Source organism: Nannospalax galili, unplaced genomic scaffold (genome assembly GCF_000622305.1).
Source record: "Nannospalax galili isolate Female #2095 unplaced genomic scaffold, S.galili_v1.0 scaffold290, whole genome shotgun sequence".
Lineage (NCBI taxonomy): Eukaryota > Metazoa > Chordata > Mammalia > Rodentia > Spalacidae > Nannospalax > Nannospalax galili.
Window position 1 is genome coordinate 1,535,861 of NW_008331486.1, and position 20,846 is coordinate 1,556,706.

At 40.8% G+C, this 20,846-nt stretch overlaps 1 protein-coding gene across 14 annotated transcripts in view; it reads right to left on the minus strand.

Moving 5' to 3' along the window:
• The window catches only part of Dennd1a (DENN domain containing 1A), a 534,503-nt gene that overhangs the window by 251,711 nt on the left and 261,946 nt on the right, over nucleotides 1–20,846 (minus strand). For all 14 annotated transcript variants that reach the window (XM_029559484.1, XM_008824487.2, XM_008824462.3 and 11 more), the window contains 3 exons: nucleotides 13,847–13,916; nucleotides 7,457–7,537; nucleotides 3,647–3,700 (listed from right to left, as the gene is read on the minus strand). In XM_029559484.1, coding sequence (XP_029415344.1) covers nucleotides 3,647–3,700; nucleotides 7,457–7,537; nucleotides 13,847–13,916 — 205 coding nt within the window. The remainder of the gene's footprint in view (nucleotides 1–3,646; nucleotides 3,701–7,456; nucleotides 7,538–13,846; nucleotides 13,917–20,846) is intronic.

A 20,846-nucleotide genomic window follows, 5' to 3' on the forward strand; every position in this document is an offset into this window, starting at 1 on the left:
TTGATTTTAATTTTATTTTAATAAATTTTTTTCTTGTTTTGGCTTTTTTATTGCTAGTCTTTTTAAAATTTCTTGAGCTGATTTTCTTATGATGCTGCAGAGAAAACAGGGTACCTTGAACATGTCAGGCAAGTGCTGCGTGTTGAGGACATCACTGTTTTTACAAAAGCATTCAAAGCTATGAATTGTCCTCCTCAGTGTGTTTTTGAACACATCTTTTAAAGCATTTATTGTTTTGTGTTTTCACTGTCATTAGTTTCTAAATAATATAAAATTTAATTTTTTATTTTCTCTTATTCAAATGCTGCTTCAAGTAGATAAGTGTTTTGAAAGTCTTCATTATTAATTTCTAGTTTTATCTCACCATAATAAAAGACAGTAACCTGTAAGAATTTTTAACTTATTCTACTTAAAATGTTCTGAGTAGTTTATCATAGGATCAATTCTTTTGATTTATTTTTATGTGTATGAGGGTTTTACTTGCATATATTTAAGTGCAGTTGTGTCATGCAATGCCTGCAGAGGCCAGAAGAGGGCAACGGATATCCTGGAACTGGAGTTAAAGATAGTTGTTAGCCTCCATGTGGTTGCTGGGAACTGTACCCAGGTCCTCTGTAAGAGCAGCCAGTGCTTTTAACCACTGAGTCCCATATGACCAGTCCCATATGGCCAATTTTTATAAATGTTCCAAAGTATTTGAAAATTATCCTTTCATAGCCATTTGCTATCAGAGTTTCAAAAGGCTTCTGCTGACTCTTCTGCTCTTCCTATAGAATTCCATTATTTGTACTAAATTGACTGCTAAAAATCAGTTAGCAATTCTTTGGTAGAAATTTCCTAATTTGCTGGCCCATGATGACTCTTGTCACTGTTGGAATGTTTTTCTCTTTGTTTTTATATTTATTTAATTTCAACACACAATTTTTTGAGAGAGGAAGGTAAAAATCACAAGCTTAAAGTATAGCACAATATATAAGAGCTTAGTGTTAAAAATCACAAAGATCAAGTTTGAATTCTGACTCAAAACCCAAACCAAACCAAAACTGAGGGGCAAGTTAGATAGCTCAGTGGGTAAAAGTGTTTGCCACTAAGCTCGACAACCTGAGTTTGATACCTGGAACCCACATAGCAGAAGGAGAGATCCAACTTCCACAAACTGTCCTTTGATCACCACATACGTACCATGGAATGTGTGCAACCACACATATGCACACACACTGATAAATAAATGTAATTTTTTCAAAAAACTGAACCTGGGGATTTAGATATTTATACACCAATGTTCAAGATAGTATTATTCCCAATAGCCAGATGGTATAAACAACTCAGGTGTCCATTGGTGGATGAATACAAGCAAAAGTATATATACATACTAATGGACATTACTGCACATTAAAAATGGAAAGGTATTTTGGCACATGTTACAATATGAATGAACTCTGAAGGCCTTATGTTAAGCCAGATACAAGAGGAAAAACAGTATGTAATTTCACTAATACGTGATATTTAGAGTAGCAGAATTCATAGGCAGAAGTAGAATGATGTTTTCCATGGACTGAGGGTACATAGGAGGCAAGTAGCTGTTGTTGGTCATTGAGTACAGAGCTTCAGTTTTGCAAGATGAAAAAAAAAGTTCTGGAGACTGATTACAGAGAATGTGAATATACTTAAAACTACTGAATTATATACTTAAAAGTGGCTAAGAGGATAAATTTTATGCTATGAATATTTTACCAAGTAGTGGCTATTTTGTTTTATTCTACAGCATACTATTTATAATCACAGTGAAACATTTTGAAAATGTGTCATGAAGCTAGACATATCATCCAGTCTGTCCAGAGGGCAAACACAGCCTACTGATCTTTGGCACTTTGGTTCACTTCTTCTAAATCCTTAGAGGACGAGGATGGAGTCCTCCAACTTTACCTACTGTTTATTCTCTAAAAAATGAACATAGAAATATAGTTCTACTTAAGTAAACCTGCCATGATTAACTTTTACATAGGAATTTCTTTACAAAGAAACATTTCATTTCTGATAATAAAAATGAGAATCTAGGGGCTAGAGAGATGGCTCAGCAGTTAAGAACACTGGCTGTTCTTGCAGAAGACCCGGGTTCGAATCCCAGCACCCACATGGCAGCTAACAACTGTCCATAACTTCAGTTTCAGGCGATCTGACAGCCTCTTCTTCCACTGGCATTGCAGAACATGGGTGCATTTACCTACATGCATATACATAAAATAAAAATTAAAAAAAAAAAAGAGAATCTAAGTCTACAACAGTGAAGGACCACCTGTGCTGGCCAGAGTCACTTGGGAAAGAGGAACCTCAACTGAGGAATTTCCTCTATCAGATTGGTCTGCGGGATTGTCTGTGCAGCATTTTCTTGATTGTTTATTGATGTAGGTGGATCCAGCCTACTGTGGGTGATACCATCCTTAGGCAGGTGGGCCTGGACAGTAAGAAAGCTAGTTGATGGGGCTGGAGAGATGGCTCAGTGGTTAAGAACACTGGTTGTTTTTGCAGAAGACCTGGGTTCGAATCCTGGCACCCACATGCAGCTAACAACTGTCCGTAATTCTAGTCCCAGGGGATCTGACAGCCTCTTCTGACTTCCATGGGCATTGCACAACATGGGTGCACTTACCTACATGCAACATGAAGGTAATACATGAACACACATAAATAAAATGAAAAGAAAGAAAGAAAGAAAGAAAGAAAGAAAGAAAGAAAGAAAGAAAGAAAGAAAGAAAGAAAGAAAGAAAGCTAATTGAGCAAGCCAGGGGAAGCACGCCAGTACGCAGCATTCCCCCATGGTCTCTGCTTTACTTCTTGCCTCCAGGTTCTTGCCCTGCGTTCCCTCCTTGATGGATTGTGATCTGGGAGCTGTAAACTGAAATAAACCCTTTCTTCCTTGAGGTGTTTTTGGTCATGGTGTTTTTATCACAGCAAGAGATGCAAACTAAGACAATACCTAAGTAAACTATATATATAGCAAGGAGAATATTATGCAGACCACAACAGTGATTCTTACAAATGAAAATGCTAAATATGTTCTTGTAATAGGTGATTTTTAACTATGTGAAAATATGTTCTAAAAAGACTAGAATGAGTTAATATCAACTTGTGAAGAGGTGCATGAAGAGTATCTCTCCTTGTGTCTATACTTTTCATTTTAAAAACATAACCAGAGGGCTTGAGAGATAGCTCAGTGATTAAGAACACTGACTGTTCTTGCAGAAGACCCAGGTTCGAATTCCAGCACCCACATGGCAGCTAACAACTGTCTATAACTCCAGTTCCAGGGGATCCAACAACCTCTTCTGTCCTCTGCAGGCATTGCATGACACAGATGCACTTACCTACATGCAGGCAATACATGCATACACATAAAATAAAAAAATAATAAACACTGGTTGTTCTTGCAGAAGACCCGGGTTCAAATCCCAGCACTCACATGGCAGCTAACAACTGTCCATAATTCCAGTTCCAAGGGATCTGACGGCTGCTTCTGTCTTCTGTGGGCATTGCATGACACGGGTGCACCTACCTACATGCAGGCAATATACTCATACACATTAAAAAAAAAAAAGCATAACCAGTAAACAAACAGAAAACTGCATGCTCCTTTCCAAGTACTCACATTCTCAGGTATGCTGGGAAGCTCTCTATTGTCAGGCACAGTGAAGTAAGAATGCTAGAAAAGAAAAAACACAACCTGTACATTTTTTTTTTCAAGAGTATCTAATGAGCACTTTACTCTGAATTTAGGTAAATATTCTGAAAATTCTTCCTTACTCAGATGAGGAAGCTGAATTTCTCTTGGAGAAATATCCATGTAACAGCTTCTTAGGCTAACATTGGACTAAATCAGAGGCAGTAAATTATCAGACAAAGATCTTTAGCATGAAAGACATTTGGGGGGACAAAATGAAGAGTTCAGAGGGCCTTTAGGCTAAATTCCCATATTTGCAGGTTTCTGAACACATGGAAGCAGCCGGTTTCATAATTGTTCAATAAGGCAGTGGACTCTGGGGACCAAAGAGTACTAGAATCACTCAAAGTCTGCCATTCCATTTCAGTATCTGAGATCACACTGATCTGTACTCTGGCCAAAATCTGTTCGTATGATGTTCAAGATTGCTGAAGGCCCACTGCATTAAGATGGCTAGATTATCACTTATGGAGAATGAGCTCCCAACTTCCAATGGGATTAGGGAAGGGAGCTGGAGCCTTGGTGGGGTTGAAAACTTGACTTCAAAGACTTCCAATGAGGCATCTCCACATATGTAACTCCAAGTTAAATGACAACCCACTGAACTGATGTCACCTCCTCAGCTGCTTTTAAAGGCTCAAAAGACAATGTTAAGTAGCACTGGTAGGAGACTTGAGCTGGTCAATTAAAGATGGGATATGAAAGGCCAGGAAAGGTCATGTGTAGAAAAGCTCAGTTCAGCCATGGCCTAAGCTCAAAGCTGGACCCCCAAGTGACATTTCAGGAAGTTCTTCCTACCCCCTTACTCCTGGGTAACTAAAGAGTAAGTAGGTTTCTAGAAGAATGATTCATATAAACTTTCTAAAATAAAAGGTCCTGGGGACAACCAGAACAATGACAACAGCAATTCTATGAGCTGCCTGCCTGATAATCAACAGACATTTATTGAACATCTGCTTATGGAAGACTTTATATCAGATACCTCATAAATATGACTTCTAATCTCCACAGTTCATTTTAAGACAGATATAATCTCCATATTTCAAACAGACAAGTTAATACTCAGAGAAGCAAACTATCTAAAGATCATAACAGCTACTCTGTGGCAGACCTAGGGCTGAAGCCAAGCCTGTAAAACTAACTGCACTATGCTCTTCTCACTATTATCAGACAGCAGCTAAAGGAATTTGAATTAAAATAACAAACTAAAAAGTAAAAAGATAGGAAAAGTAAAGCACAGGTTCAAATGTGACAACATCTTCTATAACCAAATGGCTAGAAGAGAGCCTTAGGACCAGATGACCACATGTTAAGGTGACACCAAGTAGCAGCCTAGCACACAGAGAGAGAAATAAAGAAGTCCCTTAAGAACCAGACACTCAGCAGCTACATGAGCTCAGGCATCCTCACCTGGTAGCATTAAGCTATGAATCTACAAAGGCCACTTCAAAATAGTGTGAAGAATAAACCCTTCATATATCCAGCATTTAGCATTCAACAAATGGTATCTTATTTGTTTACTTTCTGTTTTATTTATTTTTTGAGACGGGGTAGGCTTTCTAGGTCTAGCTGGCCTGGAACTTGTTATGTAAACCAGGCTGGCTTTGAACTTGCACCAATCATCTTGCCTCTGCCTCTAGAATGCTGGGATTACAGGCATGTGCCATTCAACCAGCTTAACAAATGGTATTTTAATATAGAATTATCATTGTACAACTGCTAGTTTGCATTTCTATTTTTCTCAATCACCTACATCAGACAGATGGAAATGTTCTCTTATAGAAAGTGATTAAAGATACAAAGCCCAGGCTTGGCATTTCATCAATATTTTAGGATTTATATTCTAAATGAGACTAGTCCTTCAAAATTAGAAATGCATTTTGAGAAATGGAATGTCTCGTGAAGATGGGGGGAAAATCTGCCTTTACAGATGCAGTGGATTGTAAAGAGTGAGCCAGCACAACTTTAAACCAAGTAGTCCCCAGGCTGTCCTTTGAGATTCTGTCTTGCTCCATTGCCCATGAAATGCTGGGGATGGGGGGAGGTCAGAAACATTCCAAGAATCCACTGGAATGAAACAGCTGCACGTCCAACAGTTCTTCCTGCCCCTGAGCTGGCTTGTCCTTGAGGCCTGGCATCATGCTGCCTGTGCAGACATTTGGGGAAGGAGTGGCCCTTTCTCCCAGGCAGCTGGTGACCCTACTGCTCTGCTCCACAGCTACTTGTCGGATGTTATTATCAGCTGAAGCAGTGAGATCAAGCTGTTTAGGAAAAAGGACTGGGACAAAGGCAGGGTTGCTTTGCTTTAGTGATGACTGAATCTAAAGTTGACTTGCTCATCTTTTCTGGCAGTCCCCATTTTCCTATGAGCAAAATCCTCTGTAAGTAAATTCTTTCCCTCCCGTTCCTCCTCCCTACCTGTTCCCTCCTTCCTTCTATCACTGTCTTCCCCCTCCCCCTGGGTCTCCCTCGCCTTACCTCTGTCTCTCACTCTTGTTCTTTAAACATGCATGGCAGAATAGAAAGAACATAGGCTCTGAAATTAGCTCTGGGTTGAAAGAGCCAACTCATAATTTCTTAACCATATGACTCTGCAAGAACATCCTTTCCTTTTTAAACCTTTCATCTATGAAATGAAAATGTTAATATCTATATTGGGGGGACTGTTTTGAACATTGGAGATATATATTTAGTACAAATTAGGAACTTAAAATAGATTTATTATTATTATTATTGGCAATGCCACAACTTTAAATTTTATCGTTATGGAAAAACCCCTAAGAACATTAATTTCCCTTATAGAATTAGATACTTTCCTGATCCCTGAATACTAACATTGTACCTAGTTCTCGTGAAGCTGAAAGAGAAAACTTTCCAAATGGTCAGGTCCTGTGACATAGAGGAAACAAGTCTAGATGATAACAAATGCCTGGCCAAAGGGTATTCATTAGAGAGTACTGATAAAGGTAGTGACAACTTCCATCTAAAGAATCAGAGAGTCCAGAAACTGAATTATGGAAAAGATTCCATACACTTCTTCTGATGGAAACTGAGGCCTATGCAATCTTAGTTAAAGTAAACAAAATAGAAAACTAGAACAGAAATCTCTCAATGGGTGGATCAGAGGAATTTTTACCCTGGCACACTGTACAAGGTGCAAGATATATGACAAAGCAGTCAAAGAAAGGATTACTGCTGTAGGCCAGGAACTATGCTACTACTCTTTCTGTCCTCAAGGGATGTAAAGTTCAGGAAAGGAGAATGAAAACTATCTTACTCCCACATGATGGAACTAAGTCTTACAGAGCATGCAAGGTGCTTGGGGCCAAGACAAAGCCTAGGTCAGCCTGTGTGTCAAGGGAGGATTTCTAAGGAAACAGAACTGGAATTGATTCTGAAGGATACGTATAGGTTACTAGGCAAACAGGAGAGAGGCAGTGTTGAACACTGAGGGTTCAGAATGGGCTTCAGCAACAGGGAGGCTCAGGATAGGTGATAAAGAGGCTGGTAGGTCCAGCCATCATATTCCAGCCTAGCAACTGTGACTGACAAGATGCTGTGGTCATTTGGGAAGCATTTATTCCTCAGTGAATATGAGAGAGAAGGAGAAGCCCACCCCCTGGCCTGCCTTGAACCCAGAGGCCTCACAATTCTGGCCTATGAATCTGACTCTGGCTCCTCCTGATGCTCCACAGCAAAATGCTTTCTCAGGGACAGCTACTATTCTGTTCCACTTACCACGCTGAGATGAACAGATACTCCAGGGTCAGGAATGGGAAGTCTGTGCAGAGTTTCAAGAAGTTCATTCCATTGACTTTCCTGAAAGAAATAAAACTGCTTAAGTAACAAAAGCCAGGCTGATTCTTTGGTAAGACACCTGCAGGGTGGTCTGGGCACAGTGAGATGGTGGGAGATGCTGGCCCTTAGACAGAAATAGGTTTGATATTCAAACAGGGTTGGACAAAAGACACTGCTTATGGCTCAAACATAAGAGCCAAATTGATCCTCCTACATCAAGTTTGACATTTTCTACTCTGTCAGACACCTACTATGACCACCTTTTATGGATTGTATACCATAAGCTCTCAGCAAATCTATCCCCTCAACTCCATAGCAACAACTTTTAAATGCAAACAATCTGAGCTTCCAGGGAGGGGGTGGTTGGGAGAAATAACAATGACACCATGGATCTTGTCTTCATCATCATTACCCTCAATTAATTGTATTGAGTGTTCACTGGGTATACATGGCAGTGTTCAATTATGGAACATCAGAAATGAACTAAGTATACCAGCACATGACATACAATGATGGCTGTGCATTTTAATTAGTGAAATTGAGCAACTGAGTAACATACAAAGCTACACAAATTATTCAATTGAAAACAGATTTGCCTTTAAGATGCTCAAAACAATGCTACTCACAGAATGATACAAAAGTTGTTTCTTCCACCCTGCGGAATTCTTTGTGTTAACAAAAGAGGGCTAAGCTTAGCCCTGGTAGCTATGTCCTAGCTACTGGATCCTTCCAACCACCCCATTTTGTAGGTATGAAGGCTGAAGCTTTGAATGGTAAAACAACTAGTCTCGTGTCAGAAAGCAAGATGCACAGCCCAGGGAAGAATGCAGGATTGCTGCGTTCAAGCCCACAGCCTCTCTGTCTTTGGCAGTGAACCTGAAATAAAAAGGCTGAACCTAGACAATAAGCTTGTTTCAATCTGAGCACCAACAATCAAGTTTCTTATAGGACATATGAGCTTGTAAGTGTGTGAAAACATGTTGAGCTTTGTTCTTAGTCTCAAACCTACAGAACAACTGTAGAAATAGTCCAAAGACCCTTTCATTCCCATAACTATTTGACAATTAGTTATTGGCATTACTTCATCATCCACAGACACAAAAACAAGGACTTCCTCCTACATAATATTTGATCATAATCAGGAAATAAGCTTCAATACAACATTACCATCTAATCCTCCAACCCCATCATTGTCCTCCTGGCAATCAAACCAGTTCAGAAACACAAGTGGCCTTCAGCAGGGCTGATTCTTGAGGCCCCTTCTGTTAAATAGCTCCTGGTCTTTCTTAGATTTGTATGACCTTGACAGTGAGATCACTCATTTTGCAGAATGATTCGGAGCTGTTAGATGTTTCCTCATGATGCACATTTCAACTTGTCCCTTTACTGATGACATTTGCTAGTACCACCTATTTCAGCTCCTATCTCCACTGGACAACCCTTCCCCCTAGTATCTAAAAACCTTTTATAGGGTGCTACTTTATATAGTCTACCCTTCAAGCTTTGAATCTAGTCATTTATTATTCATTTTACCACAAGTGCATGGCTTTCCATTTATTTGGTGGGATGCAATTATTTGCTATCATTATTTGTTGTGATGCCCCAAGTTAAGACCACTGGGAGCTTCTTGGTCTTTTCGCCTTGTTTCTGTATCTTTAGGACATGTCCCCATCATGTTTTGAATACTTCCTTAATTTTGGGCCCAACAGATATTTTAGGTTCATTTTATTCTTTCCCTGTCCCAGGCCTGAAGTTAGCCATTCTTTAAGGATCCAGGGTTCCTTTTCCTGGGTAATGGTATTCATAAATCAGCTCAGTGCCTATTGGGATGGCTGATGCCCAGCCTTTCAGTGGTCAGAGCCAGGGAGTATCACATAGACAAACACAGTCCCACTACAGGCCCTTCACATCTCTACTTAGCTCTGTCTTCACACTGATACCTCTAATTCCAGTCCAACACAGGAATCACCCTAGTTTCTTCTCCTTAAATACTTGTGATTACATTCCATAAAGGCAAAGGCCTTCCCCTTAGTTCTATAATAAACTTACTTATTTGTATGGAACCAGTCTTCTCTCACTGCCCCTGCCTCCACTGTCCACCCTCATACAAGTGTCCTCCCACCCCCTTGTTCTGGCACACAACACTGGGCCACTGCTGCTGGTTCCCTTCCTGTAAGGATCTCTGTAGATTCCACTTGAGGGCCTACATCCAAGTCATTGCTAACCCCAATCTACTGTGTATATAGTCTCATTTCCTCAGGTTCCAGCACCCTGGGCAGGCTGCTGCCCAGCTCAGTCACCTTCCTGCGCCTTCCTGGTCCTGTCATTCCTTCCATACAGATGCTCTTATCCTATTCAGGGTCTGACAACCATACTGCAGCAGCCAAACAGAAATTCTCATGTTCCACATGTTCCACCTTAGGCTTCAACACCTTATTCTGACTATCCTGGTCATACAACCACCTCATCCAATACTCCCAGTGACTTCTGGGTGGGAGAAGGCTGTTTTTACAGAGCAAATATACTGGTTTGGTTTTTGTTTTTCCTTTGGTTTGCATGTTTTGTGTGTGTGTGTGTGTGTGTGTGTGTGTGTGTGTGTGTGTGTGTGTACTAGCTGCTTTTTCTGTTACTGTGATAAAACATCATGAGCAAAGGAACTTACAGAAGGAAAAATTTGTTTGAGTTTACAATTCCAGAGGAATTAAAAGTCCATCATGCCAGGGAGGCATGGTGGCAAAAGTGGCTGGAGGAGAAAGCGGAGCACTCACATCTCCAAGCAGGCACAGGAAGCAGGGAGAGATTAGAAATCTGGCAAGGCTTAAGAACTCTCAAAGTCCACTCCCAGTGATATGCTTCCTCCAGCAAGGCCACACCTCCTAAATCGCCTAGAACAGTGTCATCAACTGGGACAAATATTCAAATACTCGGAGCCTATGGGGGACATTCCCATTCAAAACTCCACAGTGCGTTGGGAGGCCAGACATCAATGTCCAGTGTCTTCCTAGATTGTTGTCCACTTTAGGAGACAGGGTCTCTCAGTGAGCCTGGAACTCATTTCTTCAGTTAGGTTTTTCTGGTCAATGAGCTTTAGAAATCTGCCTGCCTTCCTCTCTTACTCAAATGCTAGGGTTACATGCACATGAGGCTGTGCCTGACTTTTATATGGGTGCTATGGATTAAAAATGTCCTCACTTTCCCAAGTGAGCAGTATCTCTAGCACCAACATTCAATTTTAAAATATTTTATTTATTATTTTTATTTGTTATTTTATGATATGAGTGTATTGCTTATATGTATGTGTGTGTGCAACACCATGTGTGTGCAATGCCTCCAGAGGCCAGAAAAGGGTGTTGGATCTCCTGTAACTGGGGTTATGGATGGTTGTTAGCTGACATGTGGGTGCTGGGAATCAAACCCCAGTCCTCTAGAAGAACAGCAAGTGTTCTTAATTGCTGAGCCATCTCTCCAGCTCCAACATTCAATTTTAATAAGCATTCTTTTATTTTGTTTTAATCTAGTAATCAGCACCTTTCTAACAAGCTAATTGTAGACAGATTCCCTACTCTGTGTTCATAATTCTTTTAACCAAAACAAACTTCATAAGTGTCCTGGGTCAGGAGAAATAGACTCTAACCAACTAAGCCATGTGACTGATCTCAGCCTTTTATACAACATGAGGCAGGGGCCATAGGTACACTGATCCCACAGGGTTAGGCTCAGTTTATATCACTCTTTCCTTCCTAAGCTTTTGTTTCATTTTGAGTTTGGGCATTTTTTATGTTTTAAGATAGGGTCTCATATAACTCACACTGGCCTTGAACTCACTATGTAGCTAACAATGGACTTGAGTCTATAATCCTCTTGACTGCCTCCCGAATACTAGGATTACAGGTATGCCCTATCTATACACAAGTTTTAAATACCTATTAAGAGTTCTAAGTTCTATTATTGTTTTTAAAACTGACTAGAATCGGGGGCTGGAGAGATGGCTCAGTGGCTAAGAGCACTGGCTTCTTGCAGAAGACCAAGGTTCAAATCCCAGTATCTACATGGAGGCTAACAACTGTCCCTAATTCCAGTTCTAGGGGATCTGATGCCTTCTTCTGTCCTCTGAGGGCATTTCACAACATAGGCATACTTATACAACACTCATACACATAAAATAAAAAGAAAACGTGACTAGAATATAAATATAGGGGAAAACATAAGAGTCAATCTCCAGCTCATGCCCTGCTCAAAGTCAACAAGCTTTTACATAATTTTATTTATTTAAATACACCTTTCATATTTGAGGTGAAGCTTGAATGTCTGACCAAAGCTAACTATGAATTGGAAATCAATGAACAGACCCCAAGGTAACCTACTAACACATTCATCAAAGATGCCAGTTCTTTTATGATAGAATCCTGACATCGAAGCTCACAGTGAGTACAGTGAGTGAGGGCCATTTCTAGAGCTATTCCTTCCAGCTGCTGTGACCTCTGGCAAACATTTTCTATTGAGTCAAGCTCACTTGAAGAACAGTTTTATCCATTATACACACAATTTGTATACCACCAAAATGGTATTTCCCAAAGTGTGTTCCAGAGAATCCACCTAGTTCAGCATGTTGTTTATCATAGACTGAAAGGGTTTGGTATGAAATGAGGAGAGGAGGCAGTGAGCCACAAAGGTTACCCTACTGCAGGACTTCTGAGAGCCCACATGAATCACAAGAAGAAGAAAAACGGATTTTGCTCCCTTTAAGCCCAATGATACTAAACTATAATTTTTATAATATTTTTTAGAACTAGGACTCTTTAGAAAGATTGAAATGAAAATATAGCACTTAAAAATATGTTATATCACTTTTAACATCTTGCAATTTACAAAAAGAAAAACATAAGAAGTTAGCTACATGGCCAAATAGTTAACTCACTAATAATCAAAGAAATGTAATTACAACAGTGATATTTTTACTTATCAAATAAATGACAAGTTCAACAAGTGGTATCAGTGACAGCACTGAGACACAGTGTGCTGGTAAACAGTGCACCATAAGAAAATACTGCAGGCCGGGCGTGGTGGTGCACGCTTTTAATCCTAGCACTCGGGAGGCAGAGGCAGGTGGAGCTCTGTGAGTTCAAGGCCAGTCTGGTCTACATAGTGAGTCCCAGGCCTGCTCAGCTAGGGCTATAGAGAGACCCTGTCTCAAAAGACAAAAGAAAGAAAGAAAGAAAGAAAGAAAGAAAAAATTTTCTCCAATTTTTTGTGGGTACAGGTGGAATTTGACTCATTGACCACATAGGTCATGGACAATGGGTTTTCAAAAAAACATTCTGCCCTGGGTACATTTGTTGAAGGAAGGAAGGAAGGAAGGAAGGAAGGAAGGAAGGAAGGAAGGAAGGAAGGAAGAAGGGAGGGGGGAGGGAGGGAGGGAGGGAGAGAAGAGAAGAGAAGAGAAGAGAAGAGAAGAGAAGAGAAAAGAAAGAAAAAGAAAGCAAAAGAAAATATTGCAATTATTTTGGAAACTAGTTTGGCAAATGTCTGAAAAATGCTTATGACCAACTAAGCATACAACTGCCTGAGGTTCTCAGAGAAATGATGCGAACCATGTAAACCAGGCTGGCCTGGATCTCAGAGATCTTCCTGTCTCTGCCTTCCTAGTGCTGGGATTAAAGGCGTGTGCCACAATGCTCAACTTTAACAGTATTTCTATAGTGTGGGAGAAATAATTCTATTACAATGGTATCTGAATATGTGAATTACAAAAAATCTACATAGTGATCCAATCGACCTCTGTCATTCATGGGTAAGATCTTAGCACATCATTTCTTTCAGAGATACAGTAAGATACAGCAGAACTTTTAGTTTTCTGACTCTTACAAAAATTATTGTAAAACAAAGACTTATCAAAATGGGGATTTAGGCTGGTGGGATACCTGAAGTGAAGTGACCTGTAGCATGACATGAGCAATTTAACATCATGACTTAGCAGGCAAGCAGTTGAATGTCATGAGCTTTCAGGGTTGCTTGGAATATTAGACACTGTAAATATTAGCTCTGTGAATGCCTGGTCTAATTCTTATTTCCTTACCTCAAAGGAAAAAAAAAAAGGAAAAAATAACTCAAAATCCTTGCAATACTTATTTTAGAGACAAGGGTGAGCTATAGTAGTTTAGAGGCCTTCCCTCCACTCCCTTTATTTTCTGAATCCCCAACCTTTCTGTGATGGGCATGCATTACTTTTTTGATAAATGTTCCAGTGAAACATAAGACATATATTACTTTTATAATCATAAAATTATAGTTTATTTGTTAAAAGAATTATTTTTTTTAAATGGCAAATACCTGTCGCTTTGTCGTGTAATCTGCAAGGATGTTAAGGAGTTTATAAAATACCTCGAACCAGGGGAGGTAGCTGAGGAAAAAAAAGAAACACAAGAAAATTAGCATGCAGCTCAAAAGACTGTATCAGGCCCTAACTAAAACAAAAGCATTTTAATTTTTCTCTCCATCCTGAAGATCCCGCAGTCATGACTGCTGAAAACGTGGACTGGTGAAATGCTAATTATTTCTGGGATTTTAAAAACATGCCTGTGTGAGGCTGAAGACTGAATGTCCATTATGAATTGTTTCCATGCCTCAAAAGTAGTCCAGCTTCATAGAGAAGAAATCCAAAGGAGGCTCTGCGATCAGGCACTATGTTTGAGTAGCCAGGCCTTTCTCACTACACCCACAGTCTATGAAAAAGCATCTATTCAGTTTCTCGTAACAGGACACACAACCACACAGCATGCCCATCACTAGCATCTTCAAGATGTCCCACATGCCCTGTGCACCCAAAACCACACATGTCAATACATCAGGCCTTCTAATGCATCTGCTTTCTACCGGCTACAGTAGGAGCATCGAACTCTCCATTCCTACTGCCGCCGTCTAGCAGGTCCTGACCACCGTTCCCCTCAATTTACACGATGGCCTACCTGCAGATCTTACCCTTGAAATTCACCCTTGGGGTGGCCATCAGAATCATCTATCTAAAATGAAAATCTACATGACACATTAAACTACTGCAATGGCATCCCATGACTACAGCATTCAGTAGTCCATGCTTCTCAGGACAGCTTTTGAACCTCCTCCTTGTCAGGCTCTGATTATTCTTTCTCTGCTTGGCCATGTACCTGCTCCTCTCATGACAGCCTCACCCTGGAAATACCTGGGCATCTTTGAGCCTGCCTGAGGTAGTGCACAATGGGTATTTTCTCCCTGTGGCCTTCACAGTCTAGTCCAGCTGATTTCTGATTGTCTTTCTAACAGCCCCCTACCCCTCCTTATCCCTGCCTCTTGTGCTATAATTCCCTCTTTTCTGTGCTGGCCATGTGCACACTGTTACAATATCCACCCACCCCTCCTACACACAAAGGAGCACTCCATGGCATGGCTGTCTTCTCAACAGGCACATAGAAAGGAGAACCTCTTCCTCTGCTGTGTCTTCTCAGTGCCAAGAATGGAGATTGGTTCACATTTAGAGCTTAGAGTTTACTGAAAAATACAAATAGATGAAGACTAGTAGACAGCAAAGACCCTTGGCACCACGGAAAACTTGGTGAGAGGTATCCCTTCTCCCAAGAAGATTTCCCCCTTGCTTTAAAGGGCTCCGTTTCCTACAAGAAGTGTTCCGAAAGCTACTGAGAACAGGCACGTGAGGAGCTTGCTGCTCGAGTCTGCTCACATCTGCTCTGCTGAGTGTCCATCACTGATAGGGCTGGATCCAAGGCAGAGCCCAGATGTGACATCCTGCCAGGGAGAGGGGATCAGCACCCTGTACAGATTACTACTGGGCTGCTGAGGGTAATAAATGAAGTGAGAAGCTATAGAGAGGACAGATAAAGTGCACAAGCTCCTATCAGTGACGTCTGTCTGAAGACAGCACATGCTACTGTAAAATTTAAGTAGCTTATCAAAATATACTGATAAGCAACTTAACTTTTCACTTCTATGACAGTATTATCACTTATGTTAATATGTTTCCATCAGCTCTGGCAGCCACATATGGACTCTTCCAGAGCAAATGGCTGCTGCCACTCTCTACAGCGTTGACTCTGGCAGAGCAATGTAAACATTTAAGAAGGATTAGGCAGGAGATAACATGCTCCCTTCCTCTTCTGCTAAATAAACCTCCATGAGCTGAAAGCCATTAGAGCAGAACAAGAAATCTCCTTTGAAGAAAACTCCCTTGCAGATTAGAGGTCTTTCAGTAAACAAATTCAGCCAAGGATTACAAGTATTTCTTTCCTGAAAGAAAACACCGCTAGGTAAATCTAACCATTGGAAGTCAGGAGGGAAGAAAGGGGCAAGTAGAGGAAATGCTGGCCTCAAGCACAGGAAAGCAAAGCAAAGCTCCTTCTAGGAATGCTAGAGGCAGTGCAGTGGGATGGTCTGGCTTTGCTGAGACTTCGGGACTGCATACTGAAGCAGTTTGGGACAACTAGTCAACTGACAGACAGAGCCTGGTAACTTACAACCTCAGCATCCTTACCTGCTGTGTGCTGAGGGAAGTGGCATGGTGACAGCCACCAGGCCCATAGAGCCAAGCCCACTTTGTACTGCTGGCCTCTGCCTCACCGAATCAATTCCTCTGGCTATGTTGGTACAAACACTGGCTGTGGACTGGTAGTAGTTACCCTGGAAACCAGTCACTTATCTCTCCCTTTGGCCCAACTGGACACAACTATTCTCCACATGTTGTCCCATGTGCGCTGAAGATGAGTGTCTAGTGAAGGCAGTGCTACAGTTTTGAAACCAAACCCCAGCTGTCTTCTTCTTCAAAGTGTCCCAGCTTCCCCAGCTAGAAGACCAATGTTCACAGCTGAGCTCTGTCTGTTGGCGCTTCCCGTCATCCTGCTTCATTAGTGCTGGCACCATGGTGTACAACTGGGAGACTGCAGGTGAAGTCAGGGAGCCCCCTCTCCATTCTGTGTGTGTCTGTCATCAGAGAGTAAACACTTCCCACTCCACACACGGGAAACAAGCACTCCATCATGCAGCTCCTCCCTGGCCACCTCCCTGGCCAAATGGAGTGAGGAACGCAGCTATGTGGGAAGGGAGGTGAAGCAGGAGTCTAGTGACATGCAAGGGAATTGATCAAGCAATGAAACATACAGTTGGAACCAGAGGTCTTGATATCAGACACTAGAGTTAGAAATATGGATATTAGAAAACAAGAATGAACCCTGGTTGGGTATACCTATGTGAAATCATGGTATCCAGAGATAGAAATACAAATATAGATGTGTACATTCAGATTATACACATACCCACAGGCACCTTCTAGTCTGAACCACAGAGAAGGCCCATGAGCAGAGATACCTCAATTATAATGAGCACCCTTAGTGCCCAGGTGTTGACTTCTAAAAACCATTCTCTATTAAGAATGAGGGCTCCTTGAAGAAATGTTGGCTTCTAAGGCCAGAGCTGAGAAATGCCTTGAGCTGGAAAAAAGGAAGGCAGTATTTAAAACATGGTCAGGACATATCAACAGGACACAAAAGTCGATGAGAAGGGGGTGGATCCCACTGACAAAATCTGTGATACTCTGAACATCAAGGCAAATAATAATAAAGGGATTATACAGAGTCTATGCTGATATAAATAAATGAATACAACATTTTCTGAGTGGTAGGGTTACTTACACAGTCTGAAAGTGCTTCACAATTGATTTGTATATCACAGAGGAAATAAAAAGGATGCTACCTTCATCAAATAGCAGACTGAAATAGTGTGGCACCCGACAGAACGCAGCAGAACAACATAGCACAACTTTATCACACCCTTGCCAAGGAAGCAGAGCCTCATCCTGAAGATCAGATGAATCCCAACTGAGAGCCCTTCCATAAAGCGATGGCCCAACTGTTGCCTTCATAAAGGTGGAAGAGACACTGAGGAACTGGACCAGACTGAAGGACAGAAATGACAAATGCAACATCAATTCTGAACTTGATTTCTTAAAAGCATGAAAAGGAAAGGTCCATGGATTTCACCAACTTTTTAATTTTTATGATTGCTATGTAGTTATATAAAAGATTGCTCTTTTGTTTTTATAATGTACACTAAAATGTTTGCATTTACTGGTTATTATTTTAGCAACATGTCTCAAACAGGGCAGGGGGAAAAAGCAGACGTTTGTGTTGAATTTGCAATTTTTTTTCTCCAAGTTTGTTATTACTTAAAACAAAAGAGTGTCTTCTTCCATCAAAAACAGTGTAATCATATCAACTGAAGTGTTCAAAGTTACAACATAAATTGGAAATAAATAGAAAAATTACAGAGCATGGCCAGAGAGAGAAGAGTGCGACAGAGACAGATCAGCAGTGGCAACTGGAAGCCACTCTCCACCTCAGAGAGAAGCTGAGCTTCCACTAGATTCTGAACCAGGTTAGATTCTGAATAAGGTGGGGCCAGTGAGTGGGAGGAAGCTGGCAAGGGTGTGTATGAAGAGCGCTACAAGCAGAAATAAAAAAATCTCACAAGCAAGGGCTGGAGCAAGCGTAACAGTTGAGGCTAGAGGGCATGTAGGGCTGGATTCTGAAGGACCAAACTAAGGGGCCACACTCAGTAACCTGGATGGAGATGGAAAAGAGACAGTGAAGGAGGAGTAACACCCTGGGGATGGGCACTTAGAAACAGGAAAAGTATACTTCCCCCTCATCTTAGCCCCTCGTGAACTCAGCTTTATCAGAGCAGTGCTTGACTTGCTACCATAAAAGGAAAATACTAGCTAATATAACCCATTCATCCTTATAACTTGAAAGTGATCAATAAAATGCTCTGGCTGACGTTTAGAAGAGAAAAATAAAAGGAATTTACACTAAAATTCTACCAAGTAAATACACAAGGCATTTACACGGGATGATACAAGGAAGTCGCCGCCCCCTCAGACAGCACCAGACATTTGGATTGGGTGGAAGACTGAGCACAGTGAAGTGAAGCAGAGTCTTCCTATTTTTGGTCAATTTCTGAGGTGCTCTTGACCTGACTACAAAGGAGAGATATTTCCTTCTTTCCATAGTTTTTGCTAAGATTCACCAGATGACAAAGCATACCCTAGTTAAGGTGATTTGGTATTTACTCTTTCAAGCTTTCATATTAAAACAAACAAACAAACAAAAAACAAACTTGGGGGCTTGGAGAGATGACTTTGTGGTTAAGTGTGCTTACTGCTCTTGCAGAGGACCTGGGTTTGGTTCCCAGCACCACTTGGTAGATCACAATTATCTGTAACTCCAGTTCCAGGAACACCAACACCCTCTTCTGGCCTCCACAGGCTCCTGCACACATGTGAGACACAGAGAAGCAGGCACAGATATATACATATAGAATTTTTTTAAATGAATAAAGTAAAACAAACAAACACCAAATGTGGTGGTGCACACTTATAATCCCACTACTTGTAAGGTAGGGGTAGGAAGATCAGGAGTTCAAGGTCAGCCTCAGCTACACAGCAAGTTCAAGACCAGCCTAGGTTGCATGAGACCCTGTCTGAAAAATAAAATGATAGAAAATAGTAAATAATCTAAAATCCTCATATTAAAAAAAAATCAGAATAGTGTGGTATGTGCTGAGAACACACTTGAGCCTAACAACTCTGGGTAGGTCTCATTTCTGCCACTTCCTGGCCATGACAATTTGGAAAAGCAGTCTTTCAAAGATTCAGGGACTTGATTTATAAAGCGATGCAGCCAATCACTTAACTTAAGTCTTCTTACATTTTTTTTCACTGGCAACTCCTTTTGGCCTGAGAAGTTTTTACATTGCCTAGGTACAAAAGTATATAAAATAGGTGGACATAACAAACATTTATCAATAATAAATCATAAGAATTTTATTTTAAAAAACTCATTGGTAAATATAAACATATCTACTAAAGATGAAATCAAATTTGCACCCAAATCAGATGGGTGGGCTTGTTTGCTTTAACACAATTAATCTTGATTGAACATTTAATTCTGCAGAATGTAGAGCATCTTCAAGTTTTTCAGAGCTGATCGGTATTTTTATTTTATAACTGTCAATGCTGAGAAGGCTGCTTCACGTAAATATTTAGCACAAAATAGCAAGAATATGTTCAGGGCCATTTCAGAAATCATTGGCAATTCTGTCCTGATCCTAAGCCAAAATTCATTCAGCAGTTCTTTATGAAATTCAAGTCAGCAGTTCAAACAACTTTTAAAATTAACATACTAACATGATTCAATCTAAAGATGCACTAATTCGATACTTACATGCTAAGGAATGACAGTAGGAAAATATTGAAAGTTTTTATTTTCCATAATTGAAACATTATGTTTCTATAAGAGCAGAGAATTCTGTCTATACTGTAATGAAAATATTGCAGTTCATAACATATAATGGCTTTAAATCTGAGCTGAGGTGTTTCCTGTAGTTTTCACCAGCACTGCAGCCGTGCACTGTGCAATACAAGTGCATGCTGCCAGAAAATGCCTACATTTATTTTGTGTATTAATTTTTAGTTGTTGGGCATTCAGAAACCTTTTACTGCTGTCGTGTGTGTGTGTGTGTGTGTGTGTGTGTGTGTGTGCGTGTGTGTGTGTGTGTGTAACTTCTACATCCAGTTATAGTTTAAGAAACAAGACCTAACTTACACACCTGGCACACATGGGAGGCACTCAGTCTAGTGCCTATACCCCATTCCTGGATCTTCCTGTGCATCGCTCTTGCTGATCTTGGCTGTGGGACGTTCTCTTTTGAGCCCTGGTATCAGGGTCAGAGATTCCTCATACATATGACAGGAAATCTCAAACCTCTGTCAAGCAGATTAGGTCAGAAAGCAGAGCTGTAATAAGAGGAAAATGTGCACCAAGGTGTGGCTGCCTCAAACAGAAATTTGCACTCAGTCCTTCTTGTGGGACCCAGCATCTACCCCTGTTCCTCTGCCAGTGTCTGCCAGTGTCCCAATCAGATATCTATACTAAAATGCAAACAGTCCACAGAGTAACTCACAGCCACCCTGGGGATGTAGGGTTCTCAAAGTGTACGCTGGATGCCCACTCAGCACTGAGGCAAAGTCACTGATAAATGAAGACCTGGCAACACCAGCCCAGATAACAAACAGCAGAGAGAAATGTGACAAAAACAAGCATGGTGACACAACAGCTACATCAAAAGAAAATGATTTCAATGTCCAAGAACAAGAGAAGCCTTTGGGAAACTGAAGTTCTCAAATACTTTCAGAAAAAGACTTCTTTTATGATTACACTATGAAAGTCAAACATGAAGTGTTAAGTCAGAGAAATCACAACCCCTTCCCCTCAAAAACCCATTTGACTCA